A 27050-nucleotide genomic window follows, 5' to 3' on the forward strand; every position below is an offset into this window, starting at 1 on the left:
AAATGATAAACTACTCATATCAACAAGGAATTTCTTTTTTTTCGGAGCCCATTCGAAAAGAACTCCAAAGTTAAGCGTGCTTAGCTTGGGGTAATTTTAGGATGGGTGACCGACCGGAAAGTTGACCCCGGATGCTCACGAGTGAGGACAAACTGCGCAGAAAAGACTAGTGTTGGTCTGTGGGGCCAGTCTTGATCCCGCCAGGCGTAACCGGGTGTTACAGGCACCCACCAGCGACGAGCCGCGTTCAGCAGCACCGGAACCTTGCAGCAAGCCATGGATCTGCCCCATTTATCATGATTTGAAGTGCAATGGCCCGTTTAGATGACTGGATTATCACTAGACAATTTGTATGACACGACTGAACTACGTGAACACAATGGCAGAGAGAAATCAGCATCAATTCTAGCGACATCAATTGGCAGAAATAACAAACACACAACTCCAACAGACAATAAAGCTGGTAAGATATACAATCGTGCCTGCATAAGCAGGCCAGTCCAGAAAGAAGCTCAGAAAGTTGCAGACAAGCTCACAATGCAACATACTCCGGAGACCAGAGGTTCAGATAACATAATACAGATCCTATCGAAGACTAATAAATAGACCAATCCATTTCTTTCAACAGAGAGGGGCGTAGAGGTGGGCACATCCCAAATGGGTCCACATGGCCACTTGCCTGGATAGTCACATCATCGTCAACCATTAGAGACCAAGCCACTGTAACCTCGACCTCCATGTCCCCAAGGACAATTCTCTCTTTACTGAAATTGCACTTCTTGGGTGTAAAATGAACATCACCGCATATGTCACCACATGGTGAGTAGGCCTTGATACAGACAATCAATTCTCCTCTTAATTCAGCAGAAACAACATTCCTCTGCAGATCAATATAACCATGCTCACTTGTAAACCTTCTCCCATCAACTGAATGAAGCAACACAATTTGCCTAGATGAAGGCCAATTGACTTCATGTAGACCACGAGGCAGCGAGGAGCAGACAACTCGGCCGCCATGTGGAAAAGGCGGTGATCCATGTTCGACGACATGAACATCCAAGATAGTTGCCTGGACTGACCCCTTAAATCGCTCAACGCAAAGCTCCATCTTGCAAAAGTGGTTGCTTACATTCAGGGTAGAAAACCGATCACCAGCATTCGCATCATGAGATAATATATCGCTGATGAATACTCTATCTTCAGAATCTGTTCTTCCCTTTAATTTTAGTTGGATTTCAAAAGAAACAGGGTCTTCACACAAAATTGCACGAGTGGGCCCAGTCAAGCGCAAAAAGGGATCCTACAATCATTATCATTTGTCACTTCCTGATCAACGAAGCAACAACAAGAACAAACATTATACCATGCATACCTGTTGGGTGATGCATTGCCACTCATCCCTTGGACAAAGGAACAGAGGGTTTCGGCAGCTGTCCACAGTGTCTCGGGCGGCAATAATTCCATAAATCACTAGTGGCCACTCGAGATCAGTAATTTCTGCAATCTTGATTGAGTAGATTTGCAAGCTCAGCCGGTTAACAGCGTACCATGGCATGCGTCCAGGTGTGCAGCTTGTAAAGAGCATGGAAGTTAGTGATGCTGCATGAAGCCAAGTCAAGTGCGTTAGGAATCTAACGCAGACTGAAAAAGTAAACATCTGATTTCATTTATGTCAATGTAATTAACATGTAGCCATAGGCTCATAAGCATCCACGGCTATTATTTACCAATTCAACTGCAAAATAGTTGTAAATATTATTTTTCCAGGAGGAAAAAAGAAGAAGCAATTTAGATATTATTTTTCTAAAAATGTATCAATCTGCTTGTGTTGTAGCAAAACATTCTCTGGACAGCTATCTATCTATGTTGAAGTGATAATAACAAGTCAAACTTCTCCCGCAAAAAAAAAAGTCAAACTTAACTAATCATCACTCAAAGGAAAAAGGTCGTGTGATAGTGAAGTCCTAAAACTACACATTGTGTCATAAAGAAAAGACTAATCCGCCGAATCCAATACTAATAGACAGAGTTGAGTGCAGAGTTGGTACTACTACACAAGTACTCTCTCCGTCTCAAAATAAGTGTCTTAACTAGTATAAAGTTGTACTAAGGTCAAGACACTCATTTTGAGACGGAGGGAGTAGTAACACATGCAGCGAGAGCAAGAAAAGATGTACTCACTCAATTCTTCAAACTTGTTGGCGTTGATCAATTCCCACATGCTACGGCGGGCAGCGAACTCCCGCTCCTCCTCCGCGGAGTCTGATTCATGTTTGGAAGATCTCAGCTTCAATTTCAGTTCATGATCGAGGCCTGGGTTCGACCTGCGGAGACCATCGATGCGTGCGGAGATAGACTGTAGCTGGGAGAGCGCGCTCAGGCAGCGCTCGGACTTGAGCCAGGATCTCACTGCGTCCCTCTCGTTGGTCGAGGAAGATCGCAGCAATTTCTGCATCTCGTCTTGGAGATGATCCATGCGCGACTCGTCAAGTGATTTTCGGGGCATCCCAGACACCTGCTCCTCCTCTTCGGCGTGGCGACCGATCATCTCCGCTATATAGTTTTGTTGGTTTTTGAACGCTAGAACAAATCCACCCTGAGCAACCCCGTACGTGCAAGCTAGCCTAGCCTCAACAAGCGCACAAGCTAGCAGGTGGATTGATTAACAATACCACGTTGGCCTGGACTTGCTTTAACTTGCGATCGGCTCTGTCGGCGGAACGTACTATAGCGCCAACAGGATCGATACTAAGCTAGGCCTAACACAAACCGACTAGGTATAGGTATCCTACATGGATACGCATACACACACGGGAAAAAAGAAAAAAAATCATATACGACCTGGACTCACGCTAACGATCTGTAGACCTATTCCATCAAAAGACACGTGGCAGTGTGAATCTTAAAGCATCCGTATAACTTCTTCTCAACTTATCCACAATCCCTTGCCTAATCTCGATTCTTCCTTCCCCGCGAGGCAAGACGGCGGTGGCCGGCCAACCAACTCCAGAACCGACGGCGGCGGCGACATTGGCCCTGATCTCATAGCGGATGCGCTGCTCCAGTTCCTTCGTCTTTGGTCGCGAGTTACGGTGATGCAAATTACAGAGGGTGTGGATGATGTGGTTAGGTGGAGTTTTTTTTCCGCGAATACGCAAAGTTTGCGTATCATTGCATTGATAGAAGGAGCAGAATAAGTACAAATAGGGATACAACACATGACACGAACGCAGACAGGCGTGAACATGGTGCCCAGAGCAGAAAAGACAAGGGATGCTCAACCCGAAGAGAGGATACAACACAGTTAAACCTACCAAACCCAAACAAAGAGCAGCAAACTCGAACCAACAAGGTCACCAACATCGCCGGAGCCAAGACCGGGGACACCGAGAGCGAGCAAGATAGCGCCTTCAAGAAGGAATACGACGCCGAGACGCCGTCGCCATCCGGTCCGGAGGAACTGGACCTCTAGGGTTTCCCCTGAGCTCGAAGAGGGGCGCAGCCAAGGGCCTTGACAACGCCTCCAAGGAGGAAACGACATCCGCAGACGCCACCGTTGCCAGCATCGGCAAACCGAGCAGGGATTTCTCCCTGACCTGAGGCTGAGCAATCCCATAGCCGCCGTATTTGGAAACGAGGATGAGGAAGCCAACGCTGATCGGAGCCACCATGTCGGAAGGGCGATGGCGGGCTGCGCCTGTCGTCGGAGGGTGGCACCTCCTCCGAATCCACGAGCATTGGATCTGGCAAAAAGGGGAGGCTTTGAAGTGTACAAGGTAGGGTAGACAGTGAAGTAAACCAGGAGGGGGTGGGGCGGCGGTGAACAGCAACACCGGCAAGCTAGGACTGGAGGGACGCAGATCCGAGTAGCTGCTACCTCTTGAGCATGCGTTGGTTTTCCCTTGAAGAGGAAAGGATGATGCAGCAAAGTAGCGTAAGTATTTTCCTCAGTTTTTGAGAACCAAGGTATCAATCCAGTAGGAGACTACACGCAAGTCCCTCGTACCTGCACAAACAATCATGAACCTTGCAACGAACGCGATAAAGGGGTTGTCAATCCCTTCACGGCCACTTGCAGAAGTGAGATCGGATAGAGATAATAAGATAAATATTTTTGGTATTTTTGTTGTACAGATTGAAAAGTAAAGATTGCAAAATAAACGGAGACATAAATAGCTAGTTGACGGGAGATTAATATGATGGAAAATAGACCCGGGGGCCATAGGTTTCACTAGTGGCTTCTTTCAAGATAGAAAAGCGCATAATTATGAGAATATCTAGGCATGATCATGTATATAGGCATCACATCTGTGATAAGTAGACCGAAATAATTCTGCATCTACTACTATTACTCCACACATAGACCGCTATCTAGCATGCATCTAGAGTATTAAGTTCATAAGAACAGAGTAACGCATTAGGCAAGATAACATGATGTAGAGGGATAAACTCAAGCAATATGATATAAACCCCATCTTTTTATCCTCAATGGCAACAATATAATACGTGCCTTGCTGCCCCTACTGTCACTGGGAAAGGACACCGCAACAATGAACCCAAAGCTAAGCACTTCTTCCATTGCAAAAAAGATCAATCTAGTAGGTCAAACCAAACTGATAATTCGAAGAGACTTGCAAAGATATTAAATCATGCATAAAAGAATTCAGAGAAGAATCAAATATTAGTCATAGATAATCTTGATTATAAACCCACAATTCATCGGATCTCGACAAACACACCACAAACAGAATTACATCGAATAGATCTCCAAGAGAATCGAGGAGAAGTTTGTATTGAGATCCAAAGAGAAAGAAGAAGCCATCTAGCTAATAACTATGGACCCGAAGGTTTGTGGTAAACTACTCACACATCATCGGAGAGGCTATGGTGTTGATGTAGAAGCCCTCCGTGATCGATTCCCCCTCCGGCGGAGCGCCGGAAAAGGCCCCAAGATGGGATCTCACGGGTACAGAAGGTTGCGGCGGTGGAAATAGGGTTTCGTGGTGCTCCTGGATGTTTTCAGGGTATATGAGTATATATAGGCAAAAGAAGTAGGTCGGTGGAGCCACGAGGGTGGGGGGCGCGCCTACCCCCCTGGGCGCGCCTCCCTACCTCGTGGCCGCCTCGTTGCTTCCTTGACGTCCACTCCAAGTCTCCTGGATTGCATTTGTTCCAAAAACGATCCTCGCGAAGGTTTCATTCCGTTGGGATTCCCTTAAATATTCATTTTCTGCGAAACACTGAAATAGGCAAAAAAACAGCAATTTGCACTGGGCCTTCGGTTAATAGGTTAGTTCCAAAAATAATATAAAAGTGCATAATAAAGCACATTAAACATCCAAAACAGATAATATAATAGCATGGAACAATCAAAAATTATAGATACGTTGGAAACGTATCAAGCATCCCCAAGCTTAATTCCTGCTCGTCCTCGAGTAGGTAAATGATAAAAAACAGAATTTTTTATGTGGATTGCTACCTAACATAATTTTCTAAGTAATTCTCTTTATTGTGGCATGAATGTTCAGATCCGAAAGATTCAAGATAAAAGTTTAATATTGACATAAAAATAATAATACTTCAAGCATACTAACTAAGCAATTATGTCTTCTTAAAATAACATGGCCAAAGAAAGCTTATCCCTACAAAATCATATAGTTTGGCTATGCTTCATTTTCGTCACACAAAAATGCTCTCATCATGCACAACCCCGATGACAAGCCAAGCAATTGTTTCATACTTTAGTAATCTCAAACTTTTTTCAACTTTCACGCAATACATGAGCGTGAGCCATGGACATAGCACTATGGGTGGAATAGAATATAATGATGGGGGTTGTGTGAAGAAGACAAAAAAGGAGAAAGTCTCACATTGACGCGGCTAATCAATGGGCTAGGGAGATGCCCATCAATTGATGTCAATGCAAGGAGTAGGGATTGCCATGCAACGGATGCACTAGAGCTAAAAATGTATGAAAGCTCAACAAAAGAAACTAAGTGGGTGTGCATCCAACTTGCTTGCTCACGAAGACCTAGGGCATTTGAGGAAGCCCATTGTTGGAATATACAAGCCAAGTTCTATAATGAAAAATTCACACTAGTATATGACAGTGACAAAACAAGAGACTCTCTATCATAAAGATCATGGTGCTACTTTGAAGCACAACTGTGGAAAAAAGGATAGTAGCATTGTCCCTTTTATTTATTTTCTCTTTTTTTGGGCCTTCATTTTTTTGGCCTTTTTTTTATTTGGGACAATGCTCTATTTAATGATGATAATCACACTTCTATTTATTTACAACTCAATGATTACAACTCGATACTAGAACAAAATATGACTCTATATGAGTGCCTCCGGCGGTATACCGGGATGGGCAATGAATCAAGAGTGACATGTATGATAAATTATGCATGATGGCTTTGCCACAAATACGATGTCAACTACATGATCATGCAAGGCAATATGACAATGATGAAGCGTGTCATAATAAATGAAACGGTGGAAAGTTGCATGGCAATATATCTCGGAATGGCTATGGAAATGCCATAATAGGTAGTTATGGTGGCTGTTTTGAGGAAGATATAAGGAGGTTTATGTGTGATAGAGCATATCATATCACGGGGGTTGGATGCACCGGCGAAGTTTGCACCAACTCTCGAGGTGAGAAAGGGCAATGCACGGTACCGAAGAGGCTAGCAGTGATGGAAAGGTGAGAGTGCGTATAATCCATGGACTCAACATTAGTCATAAAGAACTCACATACTTATTGCAAAAATCTACAAGTCATCAAAAACCAAGCATTACGCGCATTCTCCTAGGGGGATAGATTGGTAGGAAAAGACCATCGCTCGTCCCCGACCGCCACTCATAAGGATGACAATCAAAGAACACCTCATGTTTCAAATTTGTCACACAATACGGGAATTGCAAACTTCAACACAAGTATTTCTAAAATTCACAACTACTCAACTAGCACAACTCTAATATTACCATCTTCGTATCTCAAAACAATCATCAAGTATCAAACTTCTCATAGTATTCAATGCACTTTATATGAAAGTTTTTATTATACCCATCTTGGATGCCTATCATATTAGGACTAATTTTATAGCCAAAGCAAATTACCATGTTGTTCTAAAGGACTCTCAAAATAATATAAGTGAAGCATGAGAGATCAATAATTTCTATAAAATAAAACCACCACCGTGCTCTAAAAGATATAAGTGAAGCACTAGAGCAAAATTATCTAGCTCAAAAGATATAAGTGAAGCACATAGAGTATTCTAATAAATTCCGATTCATGTGTGTCTCTCCAAAAGGTGTGTACAGCAAGGATGATTGTGGTAAACTAAAAATCAAAGACTCAAATCAAACAAGACTCTCCAAGCAAAACACATATCATGTGTTGAATAAAAATATAGCCTCAAGTAAAGTTACCGATAGACGAAGACGAAAGAGGGGATGCCTTCCGGGGCATCCCCAAGCTTAGGCTTTTGGTTGTCCTTGAATTTTACCTTGGGGTGCCTTGGGCATCCCCAAGCTTAGGCTCTTGCCACTACTTATTCCAAAATCCATCAAATCTTTATCCAAAACTTGAAAACTTCACAACACAAAACTCAACAGAAAATCTCATGAGCTCCGTTAGTATAAGAAAACAAACCACCACCTTAAGGTACTGTAATAAACTCATTCTTTATTTATATTGGTGTTAAACCTACTGTATTCCAACTTGTCTATGGTTCATACCCCCCGATACTAGCTATAGATTCATCAAAATAAGCGAACAACACACGAAAAACAGAATCTGTCAAAAACAGAATAGTCTGTAGAAATCAGATTTGTTCGAATACTTCTGGAACTCCAAAACTTCTGAAAAACTAGGACAACCTGGATAATTTGTATATTGATCTACTGCAAAAAGAATTGGCAATTTATCACGTTCTGGTGAATTTTAACAATTATTTTCGTGAGCGCAAAGTTTCTGTCTTTTTCAGCAAGATCAAACAACTATCATCCTAGAAGATCCTATTGGTTCTACTTGGCACAAACACTAATTAAAACATAAAAACACATATAAAAAGAAGCTAGATGAATTATTTATTACTAAACAGGAACAAAAATCAAGAAACAAAAATAAAATTGGGTTGCCTCCCAACAAGCGCTATCGTTTAACGCCCCTAGCTAGGCATAAAAGCAAGAATAGATCTAGGTATTATCATCTTTCATTGGCAATTCTTCAATAGAACACTTATAACCCTTAGGAGTTTCCTACTTTTTGTTAATGATCAAACTCCTAGGCAAGAAATCAAGAAATTCATTTGTAAAAAAATGTTCCTTAATGATAGCGAAAAAGTTGGGGTGAACACTTATTGATTTGAGATCCGCATTTTCCTTACTAGAAGATTCACCTTTATTTTTAGGCACATACATAAACTTGGCAACTTTAGTAGTAGGAGGATTTGGGGTATTTTCACGGAAGAAAAGGCAGACCCTAAGTTGGTAATAATATCCTCAAGTTTATCAATTCTTGTGGAATCTTGATCTATCTTTTCGTTAACTATGGGTTCCTTTTCTTTAAAAAAAATCAGAGTTACCCCTACCTTAGATCCGTATTGGGTAATTTGGTTGTGGATCTTTTTATCCAAATTTTCAATCAACTCTACAGTGGCAACTTTATTTTCAATAATTTCAAGCCCTTGCATCGCATGTTCCAAAGTTAAAATAGTTCCATCAACCAAAGTAGGTGGTGGGCCAAACAAATCTAACATAGCATTATAAGAATCGAAAGTATGGCTACCCAAGAAATTCCCTCCGGTAACGGTATCAAGAATATATCTGTTCCAAGGAGTGATGCCTACATAAAAATTGCGAAGAAGAACGGAAGTAGATTGCTTCCTAGTAGATCTATTCTGAGCATTGCAAATTTTATGCCAAGCATCTTTTAGATTTTATCCCTCCCTTTGTTTAAAATTAAGAACTTCATGATCGGGAGTACTAACAATGAAAGAAGGACTAGCCATAACGACGAAACAAATGATCTAACACAAGGAAACACAAGAAGCAAGCGAAAAGAGACGAACGGAAAAAGAGGGCGAATAAAACGGCAAAGGTGAAGTGGGGGAGAGGAAAACGAGAGGCAAATGGCAAATAATGTAATGCGAGGGAGAAGAGCTTGTGATGGGTACTTGGTATGTCTTGACTTGTGCGTAGATCTCCCCGGCAACGGCGCAAGAAATCGCACGTTGGCGGGAGATCACATCTTGACTTGACTTGACGTAAGCCTCCCTGATACGTCTCCAACGTATCTATAATTTTTTATTGTTCCATGCTATTATATTATCTCTTTTGGATGTTTATGGGCTTTACTAAACACTTTTATATTATTTTTGGGACTAACCTATTAACCCAGAGCCCAGTGCTAGTTCCTGTTTTTTCCCTTGTTTCAGCGTTTCGCAGAAAAGGAATATCAAACGGAGTCCAAACGGAATGAAACCTTCGGGAGAGTTATTTTTGGAACGGAAGCAATCCAGGAGACTTGGAGTGTACGTCAGGGAAGCAACGAGGTGGCCACAAGGCAGGGAGGCGCGCCTGCCCCCCTGGGCGCGCCCCCACCCTCGTGGGCCCCTCGTGGCTCCCCTGACCGACTTCTTTCACCAATATATATCCATATACCCTAAAAACATCGGAGAACAGAATAGATCGGGAGTTCCGCCGCCGCAAGCCTCTGTAGCCACCAAAAACCAATCGGGACCCTGTTCCGGCACCCTGCCGGAGGGGGGGTTCCCTCACCAGTGGCCATCTTCATCATCCCGGCGCTCTCCATGACGAGGAGGGAGTAGTTCACCCTCGGGGCTGAGGGTATGTACCAGTAGCTATGTGTTTGATCTCTCTCTCTCTCTCTCTCTCTCTCTCTCTCTCTCTCTCTCGTGTTCTTGAGGTGATACGATCTTGATGTATCGCGAGCTTTGCTATTATAGTTGGATCTTATGATGTTTCTCGCCCTCTACTCTCTTTTAATGGATTGAGTTTTCCCTTTGAAGTTATCTTATCGAATTGAGTCTTTAAGGATTTGAGAACACTTGATGTATGTCTTGCATGTGCGTATCTGTGGTGACAATGGGATATCACGTGATTCACTTGATGTATGTTTTGGTGATCAACTTGCGGGTTCCGTGACCTCGTGAACTTATGCATAGGGGTTGGCACACGTTTTCGTCTTGACTCTCCGGTAGAAACTTTGGGGCACTCTTTGAGGTTCTATGTGTTGGTTGAATAGATGAATCTGAGATTGTGTGATGCATATCGTATAATCATACCCACAGATACTTGAGGTGACATTGGAGTATCTAGGTGACATTAGGGTTTTGGTTGATTTGTGTCTTAAGGTGTTATTCTAGTACGAACTCTATGATAGATCGAACGGAAAGAATAGCTTCATGTTATTTTACTACGGACTCTTGAATAGATCGATCCGAAAGGATAACTTTGAGGTGGTTTCGTACCCTACCATAATCTCTTCGTTTGTTCTCCGCTATTAGTGACTTTGGAGTGACTCTTTGTTGCATGTTGAGGGATAGTTATATGATCCAATTATGTTATTATTGTTGAGAGAACTTGCACTAGTGAAAGTATGAACCCTAGGCCTTGTTTCAACGCATTGCAATGCCGTTAGTGCTCACTTTTATCACTTGCTACCTTGCTGTTTTTATATTTTCAGTTTACAAAAACCTATATCTACCATCCATATTGCACTTGTATCACCATCTCTTCGCCGAACTAGTGCACCTATACAATTTACCATTGTATTGGGTATGTTGCGGACACAAGAGACTCTTTGTTATTTGGTTGCAGAGTTGCTTGAGAGAGACCATCTTCATCCTACGCCTCCCACGGATTGATAAACCTTAGGTCATCCACTTGAGAGAAATTTGCTACTGTCCTACAAACCTCTGCACTTGGAGGCCCAACAACGTCTACAAGAAGAAGGTTGCGTAGTAGACATCACTGCCCGGCAACGGCGCCAGAAATCCTTCTTGCTACCTCTTGAGCATGCGTTGGTTTTCCCTTGAAGAGGAAAGGGTGATGCAGCAAAGTAGCGTAAGTATTTCCCTCAGTTTTTGAGAACCAAGGTATCAATCCAGTAGGAGACTACACGCAAGTCCCTTGTACCTGCACAAACAATCAAGAACCTTGCAACCAACGCGATAAAGGGGTTGTCAATCCCTTCACGGCCACTTGCAAAAGTGAGATCTGATAGAGATAATAAGATAAATATTTTTGGTATTTTTGTTGTATAGATTGAAAAGTAAAGATTGCAAAATAAATGGCGACATAAATAGCCAGTTGAGGGAAGATTAATATGATGGAAAATAGACCCGGCGGCCATAGGTTTCACTAGTGGCTTCTCTCAAGATAGCATATTCTACGGTGGGTGAACAAATTACTGTCGAGCAATTGATAGAAAAGCGCATAATGAGAATATCTAGGCATGATCATGTATATAGGCATCACGTCCGTGATAAGTAGACCGAAACGATTCTGCATCTACTACTATTACTCCACACATCGACCGCTATCCAGCATGCATCTAGAGTATTAAGTTCATAAGAACAGAGTAACGCATTAGGCAAGATGACATGATGTAGAGGGATAAACTCAAGCAATATGATATAAACCCCGTCTTTTTATCCTCAATGGCAACAATACAATACGTGCCTTGCTGCCCTTGCTGTCACTGGGAAAGGACACCGCAAGATTGAACCCAAAGCTAAGCACTTCTCCATTGCAAGAAAGATCAATCTAGTAGGCCAAACCAAACTGATAATTCGAAGAGACTTGCAAAGATATTAAATCATGCATATAAGAATTCAGAGAAGAATCAAATATTGTTCATAGATAATCTTGATCATAAACCCATAATTCATCAGATCTCGACAAACACACCGCAAAAAGAATTAAATCGAATAGATCTCCAAGAGAATCGAGGAGAACTTTGTATTGAGATCCAAAGAGAGAGAAGAAGCCATCTAGCTAATAACTATGGACCCGAAGGTCTGTGGTAAACTACTCACACATCATCGGAGAGGCTATGGTGTTGATGTAGAAGCCCTCCGTGATCGATTCCCCCTCCGGTGGAGCGCCGGTAAAGGCCCCAAGATGGGATCTCACGGGTATAGAAGGTTGCGGCGGTGGAAATAGGGTTTCGTGGTGCTCCTGGATGTTTTCAGGGTATATGAGTATATATAGGCGAAAGAAGTAGGTCGGTGGAGCCACGAGGGGCCCACGAGGGTGGGGCCGCGCCTACCCCCCCTGGGCGCGCCTCCCTACCTCGTGGCCGCCTCGTTGCTTCCTTGACGTCCACTCCAAGTCTCCTGGATTGCGTTTGTTCCAAAAATGATCCTCGCGAAGGTTTCATTCCGTTTGATATTCCTTGTGTGCGAAACACTGAAATAGGCAAAAAAACAGCAATTTGCACTGGGCCTTCGGTTAATAGGTTAGTCCCAAAAATAATATAAAAGTGCATAATTAAGCCCATTAAACATCCAAAACAGATAATATAATAGCATGGAACAATCAAAAATTATAGATACGTTGGAGACGTATCAGCAGCCGTGGCCATAGCCGTCGTGACGTCGAGGAGCCAGGAGAGCTGGAAGGGACACAGCTGTTGGGTTCTCGATGCCGGAGCCACCCGGCAGAGGACACCGACAGCCATGGACACCGGAGGGACGCGGGTCCAAGTTCGCGGGGGCCGGAGTAGCGCCAGCAAGTACGTGCCTTGAGGGGCTTCGTGACTGCCTCTTGCAATGTAGCTTCGTCGCCTCCACGCGTGAGCCATCACCGCGGCTCGGGAGGGAGAGGGCCGCCGGATACGAGAGGGCCACCTGCGGGAAGGCAGACTGCGAACATGGTTGGGTGGAGTTGGGAGAAGAACAATCAGTTTTAAGCCCGTTCGGCATACGCGGCCCGATTTATGGGGCTCAAGGTGTCGCGGACGGCAGCATTTACTTGGGTATCGTGGGCGCCACTCCAATGCCGTTTTTTCACCTGGCTAGCCTTCAAGAACAGATGCTGGACTTCGGATCGTCTTGCCCGTCGAGGGCTGCCTCATCAGGAGTCATGCACGCTTTGCAGCCAAGGAGAGGAAACCATATGGCACCTGTTGCTTGACTGCATGTTTGCCAAGCAAATCTGGCACCGGTTGGGGAGGATCACGGACAGGCCGGCTTTTGAGCCGCTTGCAGATGAGGATTTAGGTGTGTGGTGCACTAGGCAGGACTCGACCGTTATGGACCGGAAGTCAACAAGAGCCAAATGCCTACTGACTATATGGATGCTATGGAAGCACATAAATGACGTGGTGTTCAACGGCGTGCTACCGTCGATTCCCCAATTGAAGCGGCGTATTATGGACGAAAGAAGGCTATGGGCCAAGGCCGGGTTACTCAAGAAGGGTGCAGAGGGTCTTGAGGCGGAGGTAGACCGGTGGGCTGTTGAGTCCTAGTAGACCTTAATTTCTTTCCAAGGTAGTGCCGGAAACTCCGGCATGTAGATAAACTTTGTACATATGACACTTGGGGAGTCTCCCCTTTTCTTCTTCAACAAATGATACGCATATTCGTGCGTATTCGAGAAAAAAGAACCGAGACCAAGGGCACATGAGACCAGTGGCGAGCAGCGGAATTTAGTCGGCGACTCGGCGTTGAGGAGCGTGGCCGCGAACGGGGAGGGCGAGCAGCGCAACTGCATCATCATCGAGACCGACGAAGTCAAGCAACCAGGACGGTTTGAGGACAGAGCAGCAGCGCCAGGCATCGCGTGCACCGACGGGGACAGAGAAGCAGCGCCATGGCGAGATCTGTGAAGGAATTTGGTGAATAGTTTTGGGAATCGGAGAAGTTACCTGGAGGTGGTGGAAGAAGATGGAGATGCTTTAAGATCCGTTTTTCCAGGTGGCAGCATCGGAATAGGGTCCAAAGATTTGGAGCGTGCGACCCGTTTCGTACAAGATTTTTTCCCCATACACGGACACGGGATTAACTCTAACAAGTTTCCGCCCTTCCGACGAGATCATCCTCCATCTCGAGCCTGCTGTCCATTGGGACTTGTTAGACTTCTCCTTGTCCCTAGCTCGCCTTCAACCAGATATCCGTCTCCGTATTTCGCAATCTTGTGGCCGTCTTTGCTTCTATAAACTCATGGTTGAATCGAATTAGTCGAAAATCTCCAGAACCTCTCCGGATCCATCGCTACTTCATATCGGCTCCAGCTCGGATCCGTGGCTGCTTCCTATCGACGACTGTTGTGAACTTGCGAGAGCTGAATCCTCAGACGATCTACATTTTTTTATACAACCTCGCGAAGTTTTTATTAATTCGTCGCAATGTTTACAGGGACGGATGGAAGATTTCCCGGGTGTCCCAACCATGTCCCAACCACACATGGCGACCCACCCCGAGAGATAAAGCATACTTCGCTACGTTGTGAGCTTCGACATTCGAGCTCCTAAATTCATGACTAAACTTACAAAAAGCAAAATCTGAAGAGTGATGTAAAATCTCATGTATGATAGTGCCATAAACTGATGAGTTCTCCTTCTTCAGGTCCTCGACCACCACCTTGCAATCAGAGGCCACATGTACCCGTCTCTGGTAAAGATCATCTGCTAGAGCTAAAGCTGCCCTGATTGCCATCACCTCAAGCGTCGGTGGATCTGCAATATGTTTAATGACCAGCACTGAGGCTCCCAAAAAGACTCCTTCCGAACTTCTGCAGACTGCCCCTACTGCCCCATGTCTGGCATGGCTTGATACTGCAGCGTCAACATTTATCTTAACGCTTCCCTATTCCGGTACCAGCCACCGGTTTGGTCTTGGGATTGATGGAGCTGCCGGCTTTCGACATGTGGAGTTGATAGCCCGGATTTCTGCGAGGTATCTCGTGATGAAACCGTCGACATTATGCGAAGATTGATATATATCTTCATAGATCGCTTTCCTCCTCGCTCCCCAAATGGCCCATAGAGTGACAGTCAAACGCACAAAGGCCTCGCTGTCCAGAGTATCATGAAGTGCAAAAAGCCATTCCCTGGATCCTTCCTCCTGCCTGTCAACCAAATGAATTACCATGTACTCCGGTGCTAGGGCCCATACACCAGCAGCCATCGGGCACATTAACAGGCCATGCTTCCAGGTATCCCTCACTCCACAAAGGTGACAAGTATCTTCAGTAGACATATTTCTATGTTTCAAAAGCTCCCCGGTTGGCATGGATCGCCTCGCAAGCCGCCAAATAAAAAATTTCAACTTCAAGGGGACCTCGATGTGCCAAATTTTGCTCCAGTGATCACCTTCATTATGCAATGTAGAGGGTCCGCCTTGTTCATTCAGCCAGGATTCCCGGCTGTGTTATATACGCATCACCATGCGATAAGCAGACCGTACTGAGAACAACCCCCGGCTCTCCTCGTGCCATGCCTAGAAGTCGTCTACTCTGCGTGTGCAAATCGGTATCTTCAGAATATCTGCTGCATCAAAATGAGTAAATGTAGCCCGAACCAGCTCCTCATTGAAAGGATCGAGATGGACCTAGAGGGGGGGTGAATAGGTACAACTATAAATTTTAATTGTTACTTAGCAATTTTTAGGCAATAATGCGGAATATGAAAGTGAGCCTAACAATTGCAAGTGAAGTACTAAGTGCTAAGCAAGAACACAAGTAGTAAGCAAGCAAACACAAAGTGATATAAGTAAGTGCTAAGAGACAAGTAACCACAAGTAGAGAGTTAGGGTTAGGGATAACCGCAACTCCGGGAGACGAAGATGTATGCCGATGTTCACTTCCTTATAGGGAAGCAACATCACCGTTAGAGAGGTGGATGTTACCACGAAGGCACACCAACGCCACGAAGGCTCACCCTATTCTCCCTTTGAGAAAACACCACGGAGGCGTTTCTCAACCACTAGTGGTAGACCTTGGGGTGGTCTCCAAACCCTCACAAACTTTTCCGGGGGTAATCACAAAGGTCGATTCCTCTCCGAAAGACTCCTGCCGCCAAGGAGTCTCCAACCTCCAAGAGTAACAAGAACGATGGGGAAAAGCTCAAGACTTGCTCAAATCACGAATTCCTTTGGTGCAAAGAAGGAGAAGGAGTGGATCTATCACTTGATCGGAGAACTTATCTCAAATGCTCTCAAATCCCTTGGGGGTCTAAGATTTGGTGTGGAGGAGTGAGAGAGAGAGAGAGAGTGAAATGTGTTCTAGGGTTTGTTCAAAGTGAGTGGTCAGCCCTCTCCCATGGGGAAGAAGGGCTATATATAGTGTGAGAAAAAATATGGTCGTTGCAGTGTAAGTAAATAAGCAGGCCGGACATCCGGGCAAGGGGCCGGACATCTGGCCTGGCAAGCTACAAGGAACAGAGTTGAAACAGAACAGACAACAGAGGGGCTGGACATCTGGGGGCCAAGCCCGGACATCCAGCGCAACAGGAAGGCCCGGACATCCGGCAGACAGCCGGACATCCGGCGTGATTATGAACTAGTAACAGAACCTCAGCTGTTCCATGGTTAGCATAGGCCAGACATTCGGCGTATCAGGAAGTCCCGGACATCCGCGGAGAGCCCGGACATCCGGCGTGGAACAAGAAACCTTCTGGATATGAAGGAGGGCAAGCCCAGACATCCCGCGCAAGAGCCAGATATCCGGGGAGCAGCCCGGACATCCGGCATGAGGCCCAGACATCTGGCACTCCCAGAGGCAGAATAAACCAAAGAGGTGTGATAGATCAAATGAGACAAGTAGAAGAGATATCATGGCAAGAGCAAGTCTTTCACCGACCCTATTTATCCCCTCTTAATAATGCGGGATCCTATACTCAAGAAAACAAATGTGAAATCAATTTTTATGCTCCATCCTTGAGTAAAATCACTTGTAAGCTCTTGATCCACACACATCGATGAACCGGGAACTAATACCTGAGATTTACTTGACAACCATTGTTAGTCCCCTACATGTATATTGTCATCAACATCAAAACATGATGTAAGGGCATGATTGCTCTTTCAATCTCCCCCTTTTTGTTTGTGGATGACAACCATACATGTAGTATGATAGATGCAATAAATAATCTTAGCATTGACAATCATGAGAGCAAAAGTACAGAATAAGTTTATGATTCTATTTGCTTTTAGCTCCCCCTCAATGTGTGCATGGAATGACTATGTTAAGAGGTACAATACAATCTCCATAAGGTAGCATATGTAGCTAGATATAAATGTGAGAGACATGCACATATGAAACCACAATAAAGACTTAAAAACATTTCATAACCACAAGATAGTCCAAGATAATATCATAGTCTCACATGATCAAGTACCGAACTAGGTAGCAACATAACAAGTTCGAATAGTAGTTAACACGAATAGACAACATAACATAGCATGACCTAAGATTACTGCAGGGATACTACTTCTCCCCCTTTGATGGCAACAAGTAAAAAGGGACGAAGAACTAAACGGACTCAATCACTCCTAGCGGATGTCATCATCATCATCAAAGAACTCGGGGTACTCGACACGAGATGGAAAGCCGAAGGTGGACGAGGATGGAGCCGCGGAAAGAGGATCATCATCGCTGACGGGACTCGCATGGTCACGGAGGCGTTGTTTGAGCTGATTCTTGGAGATGACAAGGCGCTTCTGAACATCATGATTCTGCTGACAGCTGAAAGTGATTGCCTTCATGATAGCAGACTGAGCCTTGCCCAAGAATGATGCAAGACGGCCACGAGGAGCGGTCGAGGAAGATGGAGCAGAGGAACCAGTTGGCGGATTCCCACTAGCAGACCTCCTAGACTGAGTAGGAGCAGCAGTCTGGGCACTAGCCACCACACGCATGTGAGGAGGAGGCGTCCAAATAGAGTGCACAACAGTCTTAACCACCTCAAAGGGAGCAGTGTGATCAATCAGTGCCTGAATAAATGGAGCATGAGGAAACTGGCGCGACTGTATGAAGCTGCAAAGACGAATCATGCCAAATGAAATGGGCTGAGTCCAAGGGCAGAGTGGGTTCGTCAAGCATTCGAACCATCAAGTCAATACAGTAGTTGCGAGCCCTTGAGCGATCTCCCTTCTTAGGATAGAGGGTGCGAAGCACACACTAATAAAGGATGAAGTAAGGAGCACGGAAGATGGATACCTCATTGAGAGGATATCCACGTTCCTCTTCAGTGAGCAGAGAGGTAGGCTTCACCAGAGGCAAGCAAGCATCAATCCCTTTGGGCTTATACTCTGGATCCATACTGTGAATGCAATGTCCAACTCCAGAGAGGCCCAAAATCTGAACAAACCGATCATAGGTGATACTCAGTGTAGTGTCATCGGTCATCCATGTGAGAGTGTTGTCCGGACCAAAGAAACAGGTGGCATAGAACTGAAGAATGGCAGCTTCATTCCAATCACACCTGAAGGTCATAGCAGGACCTAGGGTCATATCATCAATGATCTTGACCGGATTGTTAGGAAACATGGCCGGATGGTCGCGTAGGAATTGGAGATCCACGTATTTGTGAGGAGCAAGACCTCGACCATGAACAAAACTAGAGTAGAGATCCTGCTGCATACGAGTCTGGAACCGAGGATCCTCGGCATCAGCCACCATCTCATATTGATTGACATCCCGACAAAACACAAGATATTGACCTGCCCCCACAGTAGTGAAGTCGTGAGTGGGGCGATCCCCGCTGTCAGGAAGCTCCATGGAGATGTGACGGCCATGGACAACGGGCCCACGAACTTGAGGCACCGGCGCCCTCCTAGTACCAGGCTTGGACTGTCCAACGGAATGTCTTGGTGCACTGACATCCTCTTCCTCCCCAACATAGTCTGCATCATCTGGATCCGAGGCCGACGGACTAGTGGATGGTGCCCGCTTCTTCTTCTTGGTGGTGGTCTTCTTCTTCTTAGGCCGAGCATGCTCATCGGAGTCGGCTGAGCCTTGCTGGCGAACAACCCGGGAAGAAGGCTCGGGCCGATTGGGACCGCAGTTCTTGGTTCACGCCATGAGGAACTCCGGCGGTCACTCCCACAAGACACCGGTCCCTCCCAAGGGATTCACACCACAACCCAAGAAATGGATTGGATAGAATCATAGATCGGGAGGAGGAGAAGATGTGAGCAGGAGATCGGGGCCGGAGCTCGGAGGAGAGGGCCGGGGCAGCACCGGAGTGACGGCCCGGCGGCGGTGGCTATGAGGCAGGATGTGGAGAGGAAGGAAAGAAGTGAGGAACTGCCCCCACATCCCACGCCCCTCCCCAGTTATTTGTGGCTGCGGGCGACGGGCCGGACATCCGGGGCAAGGCCCGGATATCCGGCGAGCGGAAGTCAGAGAACAGAAGAAGCAGCGCCAATGGGCCGGACATCCGGGTACAAGCCCGGATATCCGGCGTGAGGAAGTCAGGCAGCATGGGTTCAGGGCCCGGATGTCCGGCCACTAGAAGTGGTTGATGATCGTTTTGAGTGGCCCAGGGCCCGGATGTCCGGCGGGGGAGCCGGATGTCCGGCCACTGGACAGAACAGCAGGGCAAGGGAGAGATGTGAAGGGGGGCAACAAGTATAATTTGATATAGACTCCGCCAAGGAGTTTTTAGAGATTAATAGGGGTGAAAACCTGAGAAATCTAAGGCCATACTAAGATGTACTAACAACCAAAATTTATTAAGCAAAGAGAGGTCCATACAAGCATTGTACAAGCGGTGACTGAGGTCACCATGTTTGAGCATATGGAACATAGTACCGCAAAGATGTAGGCTTTGAGCACATGGTCACAACTCCATCATGTTAAAGTACCCTAGTTCGAAAACTAAGATAACTTTGAGAGTGTTTGTTCTATTTATGCATTATGTAAGGTGAGAGTACTCATGAATTGAATGTCTCCCCCTAAATATATGCCTACATCAAGACAAGACATTAAGTTTATGCATGAATGGGTACTAGATTTCACATAATGTTGTCAAGCTCCAAGATACCAAGTTCACGCCCAAGTTGACAAAACCTTGCTTCGTCCAATGGCTTGGTGAAAATATCTGCAAGTTGCTTATCTGTGCCAACATGAGCAATGTCAATATCACCCTTCTCCACATGATCTCGCAAGAAGTGATACCTAATATCAATATGCTTGGTGCGGGTATGATCTTTGGGATTCTCGGCAATATTGATGGCACTTTCATTATCACATAGAAGAGGCACATGTCTATAGGTGATACCGTAATCCTTCAAAGTTTGCCTCATCCATAGTAATTGAGTTGCACAACTGGCGCTTGCAATGTATTCAGCTTCTGCGGTAGAGAGGGCAATGCAATTTTGTTTCTTTGAGGACCAACTTACCAAGGAGCGTCCAAGAAACCGACATGCACCGGAGGTGGACTTACGATCCACTTTATCTCTGGCCCAATCCGCATCCGAGTACCCAATGAGATCAAACTTAGCATCCTTGGGGTACCATAGACCCAACTTTGGGGTGTGAACAAGGTATCTAAGAATATGCTTAACCGCCTTATGATGACTTTCCCTAGGGAAAGCTTGAAATCTAGCACACATGCATACACTAAACATGATGTCTGGTCTAGATGCACAAAGATAAAGCAATGAACCAATCATAGAGCGGTAAATAGATGGGTCGAACGGAATACCATTTGTGTCTTCAGTGAGCGCAATTATGGTTGGCATAGGTGTCTTACATGGACTAGCACCAGACATGCCAAACTTCTCTAGGATATCCTTGAGGTATTTTTCTTGGGACAAGAAAATTCCTTCTTGAAATTGTTGAATTTGAAATCCGAGGAAGAACTTCAAATCCGCATTGAGTGACATTTCAAAATTCTTGGTCATGAACGCCGCAAACTTCTTGCACAAATGAATGTTAGGAGAACCAAAAATGATATCATCTACATAGATTTGGCATAAGATCAAGTCACCCTTGTCCCTCTTAGAAAAAAGAGTGGGATCGATCACCCCTCTCACAAAACCATCATCGAGTAAAAACTTCTTAAGATGATCATACCAAGCACGAGGTGCTTGTTTGAGGCCATACAAAGCCTTATGAAGTTTATACACATAGTCTTTGTGATCGGGATCAACAAACCCAGGTGGTTGTGATACATATACTTCTTCTTGTAGAGGACCGTTAAGGAAAGCACTCTTCACATCCATTTGATGTAATGTAAAGAGATAATATCATCGGTAGTCATAGAACTTGCGCTTGATGTTTAGTTTGGTGCTAAAACTTCAAAAATACGGATTTGTGGTTATTCAACTTGCATTCTCGTGCAAATACGGTGCTTCCTCTTGTACCCAACCATATGGAATGCCCACATGACGTGCCAGGCTGGCGAAGGTCCACCTGTCAGTGGCTGGGGTGCAGAAGACGTTGGGTGACCCTTGCACAATTTTTTGCTGAAAACATCCTCGCAATTTATTTAACTACGCACAAAAGACATCAAATGTAACGGAAAAAGGGCTTAGGCAGGTGGGGTTTGAACCCACGACCTGCTAATTAAACACTCAAACGTACATCCATCCCATCAGTGCAAGTTGACGCTGAAATATACAACGAAAATTTGTTTATTTATTTACACTGAAGTTTGTCCAGGCCTACTCAGATAAATAGGCCCACATGTCTACCAGGGTAATTTAGGGGTAGGACACAAGTCAGTGAGATACTAACATTGGGTTAGCCTAATCAACACAGTTCCTACCTGTCAGTGGGTTAACCATCGGGCGTATGGATAATTTTGCAGAAAAAAAGGGTGCAAATAGATTGGACCTCCCAACCTCAGGAATGGAACAGCAGGAGCTAACCACTACACCATGTACTATCTCTGTAAAGAGAAACACTGAATTTTATATTTTGACCACGACAACTACTGGTATTCAGTTTTTTTTTCCGGACCAAATTTCTGTTAACCAGTCGGTCACCTAAAATTTTGGTGGTCCCCTGAAAATTTGTGATCGCCCATTTTTTTCAATTTAAACGATAGAAACTATGTCAAATATAATATCTTTCGTCCGCATACAATATCAGAACGACGCAGTTAGCTTAGTGGTAGGGTCTACGGTTCTATTCCGGTATTGTGAAATACTCCCTCCGTTCCAAAATACTTGTCGTGGTTTGTACTAAAACCACGACAAGTATTTTGAAACAGAGGGAGTATATATTTGTAGGTTGTTCATGCTCATTTAGAAGAAAAAAATGTTCTTGGTGCTGCAACAATGAATTGAACTTGCAATCTTCTATAAGAGAGTAGTCGAGCGGACCACTGTAATAGGAAGCACTTACTTAAATTGTTTGTTAAAATAAATATATTTAGACATTAAAAATATTTGAATTCAAAATTTGTTTCAAAATTTTGGGCGAAAAAACTGGAATTGCCGAGATATTTTGAAACCCGAATTTTCCGGTCCCTTCGATAAGAAAAAGGGAACTGAAAAATCTTGCTCCTGGAAAAGTTTCATACATTATGGGTTGAACATTATACATTTTGACGCGGTCATTTGGAATTTCATTTGGAAAAAATTTGGCAAAAAAGGTGAGATTTTTCGAAAAATGGTTTTCTGCCGAACCCGGGAAAAAAGGAATCTAGAAAAACCTACGTCAAATATATAACCAAGTGTATCTCTCTATAGGCATGAATGTGTAGTTGGTGCAGTGGTTGGCTAGCGCATGCGTGTATATGAGGTTAGGAGTTTGAATCCTTGCGCACTCTTTTTATTCTCATTTCCCCGGCCGCTTCATGCTGACAAGTGGAACCCACACATGTTATTCAGCAACTTTTTCTTAATTAAATATAAAATGAGCAGTGCTTCTGCAGAAAAAAACACGTGTTGCCCGATCTGTTCCGGTCACTGACAATGGGTCACAGCCATGCGGGCATGCCCAAGCGCGAGATTCATCTGAATACGAGCGAAGTGACCGTATTTGCACTAGAACGCAAGTTGAATGACCATAAATCCGTATTTTCAAAGATTTAGCACCAAACTGAACATCGAGCGCAAATTCAATGACTCGCGGTGATATTACCTCTAATGTAAAACCATTGAAGCAGCATAAGCAAGTAAGATGCAAATGGATTCAAGACGGGCAACGGGGGCAAAATTCTCACCAAAGTCCAAACCTTCAACTTGTGAGTACCCTTGTGCCGCTAACCTTGCCTTGTTGCGGATGATTACACCATTCTCATCTTGCTTGTTCTTGAAAATCCAATTTGTTCCAATGACGTTGTGTTTCGTAGTTGGCCCCTTGACTAATGACCACACTTGGTTGCGCTCAAAGCTGTTCAACTCTTCTTGCATAGCAACGAGCCAATCATTGTCCATTAATGCCTCTTGTACCTTGAGAGGCTCAACATTAGACACAAACGAGAAGTGAGCATAAAAGTTGGTCAATTGTTTACGAGTGACTCTACCTTACGATATGCCGGTGAGAATTTTGTCAACATCAACACGATCGGCCACTCAAGGCATGATGGAGGTTAAGGTTTCGCGAGGTTCAATTTCATGTCCGTCATCCACGTCCTCAACATATGGATCATTAATGTGTGGTGGAAGATCTTCTTCTTCATCTTGCATTTGTTGAGGTTCATTGTCCATGATTGCACTTTCTTGTTCTTTCCCTTGAGGATGATCTTGTTCTTGATGATTATCATGGAGAGGAACTTGATCATCGTCTTGTACTTGGACTACGGGGATTGGTTGAGTAATAGGAGCTTGTGGTGGTACGGGCGCTGAAGTAGTTTGATGATGTGTGAAGCTTCCATCTTCTTCTTCATCATCATGAGGTTCTTGTTCCATTGGAAGAAGTGCACCAACGCCCATGGTCAAGATATCTTGAGAAGAATCTTCTTCACCTACATCACTTAGATCAACTTTCTCCCCATGGGAGCCATTAAATTCATCAAACACCACGTCACAAGTTTCTACAACACATCCATTGGATTTTTTGTAGACTCTATAGGCGTGAGAGTTTGATCCATATCCAACAAATATGCCCTCAATGGTTTTAGATTGAAATTTTCCTAACCGCTCTCTTTTGTTGAGGATGAAGCATTTGCACCCAAATACACGAAAGTACTTGACATTTGGCTTGTTCTCGGTTAGGAGCTCATATGGAGTCTTTTCCAATATAGTGCGGAGGAAGAGCCGGTTTGATGCATGGCATGCGGTGTTGACAGCTTCGGCCCAAAAACTATGTGGTGACTTGTATTCATCCAACATGGACCTTGCCATCTCCACAAGTGTGCGGTTCTTCCTTTCTGCCACACCATTTTGTTGGGGAGTGTATGGAGCTGAATATTGATGCTCGATCCCTTCATCACTAAGAAATTCTTCCAAGGTGTAGTTCTTGAACTCAGAGCCATTATCACTTCTTATTGCTAAGATTTCTTTGTCAAACTTGCGTTGAGCTTCTTGGCATCCTTTGACTTGAGGAAGAAGACCCATGTATATCTTGAGTAATCGTCAACAATGACAAGCCCATACTTTTTCCCACCAAGACTATCCCATGAAGGAGGCCCAAAAAGATCCACATGAAGGAGCTCCAAGGGTCTTGAAGTAGACACAATATTCTTGGGTGGGTGCTTTGATTGATGTTGCTTCCCGGCTATGCATGCACTACACACACGATCTTTCTCAAAAGAGACATTTGTTAGTCCAAGGATGTGATTACCCTTTAAGAGATCTTGAAGATTTCTCATGCCGACATGGGCTAGCCGGCGATGCCATAGCCACCCCTTGTCGGCCTTGGCCATTAGAAAAGTTTCATGGAATGTGTTCTCTTTCGAGAAACCAACCGTGTAAAGGTTGCCATCCAACTCTCCAACAAAAGCCACTTCGAGAGTATCTCTCTTAAAGACTTTCACATCCGTTAGTCCAAATAGTGTATCATAACCAACAGAAGCCAATTGGCGAACAGAAAGCAAATGATATTTAAGGGATTGGACAAGCATGCCATTTGCAAGAGACATGTCATTTGTGATAGCCACCTTACCCAACCCGAGTACCTGTCCTTTTGATCCTCCACCAAACATAATGCTCATAAATGGTTGAATAGCTTCCATGAAATCGTAGAGCAATTTGCTATCTCCGGTCATATGATTGGTACATCCACTATCAATCACCCATTTTACTCCACCAGAGAAGGCAACCTACACACAATTATTACTTGGTTAGAGGCACCCATTTTGCAATGGGACCTCTCAAGTTAGTCACAAGGGTCTTAGGGACCCAAATAGCATAAAACCGAAATGCATTTCGAGGACCAACAAACTTTGCATAAACTTCTCCATCCTTAGTCTTACGAAGTACATAGGATGGAGGCATGAACTCTTTTGGCTTGTTGAGAGTGGGCATGCCCCTTGTGGCCTTCCCACTAACAACCTTACCTTTCTCCTTGTGCCCTTATCGTACAAAAGTTTCTTTTAGAGGGGTGGTGCACTTTTGAGAGGACGTCTTCTTCTTGCTTGTGCTTGGGTCAAACCTAAGTCCCTCTTTGGCAAACACTTCATTGTGTTGGCTCAACACCTCATTAAGGTTCTTTTGCCCTTGAGCACATGTCATGAGCCCTTTCTCAATTTGAGCCTTGAGAAAATGATTCTCCTCAAGAATAGATGCTAGATCACTACTAGAGTTAGTAGTACAAGCATCAACATTGATAATAGGAGAAGAGTAAGCCTTGGCTAGAGTTTGAAGATAAGTAAGCTTGAGTGTCTCAAAACTCTTTTTAAGAAGGGTGAGCTCTTCTTCCTTAGTCTTGAGGGACACGGATAGGAGCTCACAATCCTTAGAGACAGAAGCATTAGACTTCTCAAGCTTACTTTTATCATTCATCAACTCTTCGCAAGAGTCAATAGCCTTTTTCAAGGAGGCAAGATCTTTAGTATGAACATCAATGTTTGCACCATTTTTAAGCATAGTTCATCATTTCGTGCTTCCTCATATTGGACTTTCCGCTCAAGGATTTCATATTTTTCCTTTTCCTCGGTTACGAGGGTTTCGAGTTCCTTAATGAAAATGGTGTGCTTACTCACCATCTCCATAAGCATACGAAACATAGTGAGCTTCTTTCCTTTAAGGGATCACATGAACTTATTTAGTTTAGCAAGCATAGGATCATTTATATCATCATCCTCATAACTATCCTCCGCATCAAGATACTCATCACTAGGAGTAGGAGGAGTGAAAAGAGGAGGGTTTGATCGTGGGGTTACCTTGACCTTGTCAGGAGAGTGTTGGTCCTCTCCATCTTCTACCACGGCCTTTGCCGTGAGGCGCTTGTGAGCGTTGCCCTAGTAGTCCTTCATGTAGTTGTAGGTGACAACATCACCACTCTTGTTGACTAGCCTCAATGTGTTTTGAGAATCTTGAGCAACTCCGGCAACACCACTAACATCATCCGGATCGGATTCTTCTTGAGCAACCATTGCTTTCCCATCTCTATTCTTGAGCTTGGAGTTCAAAGGATTTGGCAACTTCTTCTTGGGAAAGGTCTTGGGAAACCTTGGTTTATCCTCTCTCTTCTCATAAGGGCACTCATTGGAGAAGTGGTTGGTTTCTTCACAGTTGTAGCATTTTCTTACTTTCTTCTTTTGAAATCTTCCCTTGAATTTTCCCGCGCTAAACTTCTTGACAAAGAGAGCCATGTCTTCATATGAAGGGCCCTCATCGGATTCAACCTCATCACCATCTTCATCATCATCTTCTTCTTCTTCTTCTTCTTCACTTTGCTCATATTCACATACATGCTTGGCCTTCAATGCAAGATTGATCTTTGATGTTGGAGTACCATGCATGGCAAGATGTTTTGTAGCATTTGCCTTCGACTCTTCAAATAGTTGGAAAGTGGATATGATGTCATCTGTAGTCATTTCCTTGAAGGCATGGTGTTGTCTTATGTCCCACACCATTTGATGGTGATATGGGGAAAGAGCATGAAGCAACTTGTCCACAAGGAACCGCTTAGTCATGTTGAATCCATCTTGTGTCTTGTCACACTCACATGAC

The 27050-nt window shown here is 44.4% G+C and overlaps 1 protein-coding gene across 1 annotated transcript; it reads right to left on the minus strand.

Moving 5' to 3' along the window:
- Window positions 1-450: 450 nt before the first annotated feature.
- Window positions 451-2724, minus strand: LOC123050276 (uncharacterized). Its single transcript, XM_044473098.1, has 3 exons — window positions 2182-2724; window positions 1373-1599; window positions 451-1300 (listed from the first exon to the last, which is right to left on the minus strand). The coding sequence occupies exons 1-3, from the start codon at window positions 2546-2548 to the stop codon at window positions 596-598; spliced, it is 1299 nt and encodes a 432-aa protein (XP_044329033.1). The 5' UTR covers window positions 2549-2724; the 3' UTR covers window positions 451-595.
- Between the last annotated feature and the right edge of the window lie 24326 nt (window positions 2725-27050).

The sequence above is a fragment of the Triticum aestivum genome, chromosome 2D, assembly GCF_018294505.1.
Source record: "Triticum aestivum cultivar Chinese Spring chromosome 2D, IWGSC CS RefSeq v2.1, whole genome shotgun sequence".
NCBI lineage: Eukaryota > Viridiplantae > Streptophyta > Magnoliopsida > Poales > Poaceae > Triticum > Triticum aestivum.

What these genes read in the sequence shown, in the direction of transcription:
- LOC123050276 (XM_044473098.1), bottom strand. Translation starts at nt 2,548, where the DNA reads ATGATCGGTCGCCACGCCGAAGAGGAGGAGCAGGTGTCTGGGATGCCC. An exon ending in CAACAAGTTTGAAGAATTGA is followed by an intron (nt 1,600 to 2,181) that starts GTGAGTACATCT and finishes GGCTTCATGCAG; the next exon opens with CATCACTAACTTCCATGCTC. An exon ending in GGCAATGCATCACCCAACAG is followed by an intron (nt 1,301 to 1,372) that starts GTATGCATGGTA and finishes TAATGATTGTAG; the next exon opens with GATCCCTTTTTGCGCTTGAC.